At 32.7% G+C, this 1,330-nt stretch overlaps 1 protein-coding gene across 1 annotated transcript; it reads left to right on the top strand.

Annotated features, from left to right (window-relative positions):
* Positions 1-6: 6 nt before the first annotated feature.
* On the top strand, positions 7-1,326 carry LOC107740736 (uncharacterized; the record flags this gene model as incomplete). Its single annotated transcript, XM_016553243.1, has 5 exons — positions 7-83; positions 279-363; positions 609-692; positions 740-851; positions 944-1,326. Coding segments are annotated over 5 exons (741 nt in total), but the record flags the coding sequence as incomplete, so codon positions are not given.
* Positions 1,327-1,330: the final 4 nt, after the last annotated feature.

The following is a 1,330-nucleotide window of genomic DNA, read 5'->3' as shown; positions in this document are numbered from 1 at the left end:
TCAGGCTCACATGTGTCTGTGAAGAGTGACGAGTCAAAGGAAGAAGGACCATACTTCAGTGAAGAAACAACACGAAGCAAACGGTATTTGATGTGTTTCTTATTTTTCTTTAAACATAGACTGTGTCAGAAAGTGTATCAGCGAATAATTATCATAAAACTTATAGTCCATAAATTTTTCACAGTATTGTTTTTCTCTTTGCTAAAAATGTTTACAAGATATTTTGGTCATATTTGTCCTAAAAATGCAGTATTTTGATGTATTTTATTTACTATCAGGCTTCAGTATGAAACATTAGATCCAGATTTACAGTCTCACAGGAACCACAATAATTTTACAGACAGTCTCCTGCAGATCTTCCAGGTAATAAAACACATTTTGAGGAATATTTAATAATTATAATAAACAAATATGTTATTAAATAAGAGTGTGACATACATTTTATTTCTCGTTTTCTTTTTAAGAACCTATTTTAATTAATATTTACAGCTAATTAATATTTGTCTCAACTTTATTTTTTATGAATATTTGTCAATACTGAATAAATAATTTTTACCAAATATATATGAAGATTTTTTTCTGACATTCATTTTTGTCTTGCTTTGCAGGAACTTGAGAGCAAAATTATCACATTTTTAAAGAAAGAACTGGAAAAGTTTAAGAAAATATTACAAAAAGAGAACTTACAAAAGAACTGGAAAAGTTTAAGAAAATATTACAAAAAGAGAACATGCAATACTTTGTGAAGGAGTTTAATGAGAACAGATGCAGTAACAAAGAAGCAGCTCTTGATCTCACGCTCTGCTTCCTGAGAGAGATGAAGCAAGATGAAGCTGCTGATACTCTAGAAGGTAAGAGACTCGTGATCATCTGTCAGACTGTCACTTATAAATGTAGGAGAGAAAATAAGATTAAAAATAACTGTATTTTTGTTTCTGTTTAGATGAGCTGTTCTTCAATCATCAGCTAAAATGTAGCCTAAAGAAGAAGTATGAATGTGTGTTTGAAGGAATTGCAAAGCAAGGTGACTCTACACTTCTGAAGAACATCTACACAGATCTCTATATCACTCAGGGTTGTAGTGAACAGGTCAATACTGAACATGAGGTGAGACAGATTGAAGTTGCTTCCAGACGTCATGAATCACAGGAGATACAGGTTGAGTGCACAAATGTGTTTGAAGCACCTGAACAAGACGAGCAGATCAGAACTGTACTGACAAAAGGAGTTGCTGGCATTGGAAAATCAGTCTCTGTGCAGAAGTTTGTTCTGGATTGGGCCGAAAGAAAAGAAAATCAAGATATCAGCTTCATATTTCCTCTTCCATTCA

The sequence above is a fragment of the Sinocyclocheilus rhinocerous genome, unplaced genomic scaffold (genome assembly GCF_001515625.1).
Source record: "Sinocyclocheilus rhinocerous isolate Xijiao unplaced genomic scaffold, SAMN03320098_v1.1 scaffold34465, whole genome shotgun sequence".
Lineage (NCBI taxonomy): Eukaryota > Metazoa > Chordata > Actinopteri > Cypriniformes > Cyprinidae > Sinocyclocheilus > Sinocyclocheilus rhinocerous.
Note: the sequence above shows the minus strand (reverse complement) of the source record. Positions and strands in the feature narration are given on the sequence as shown.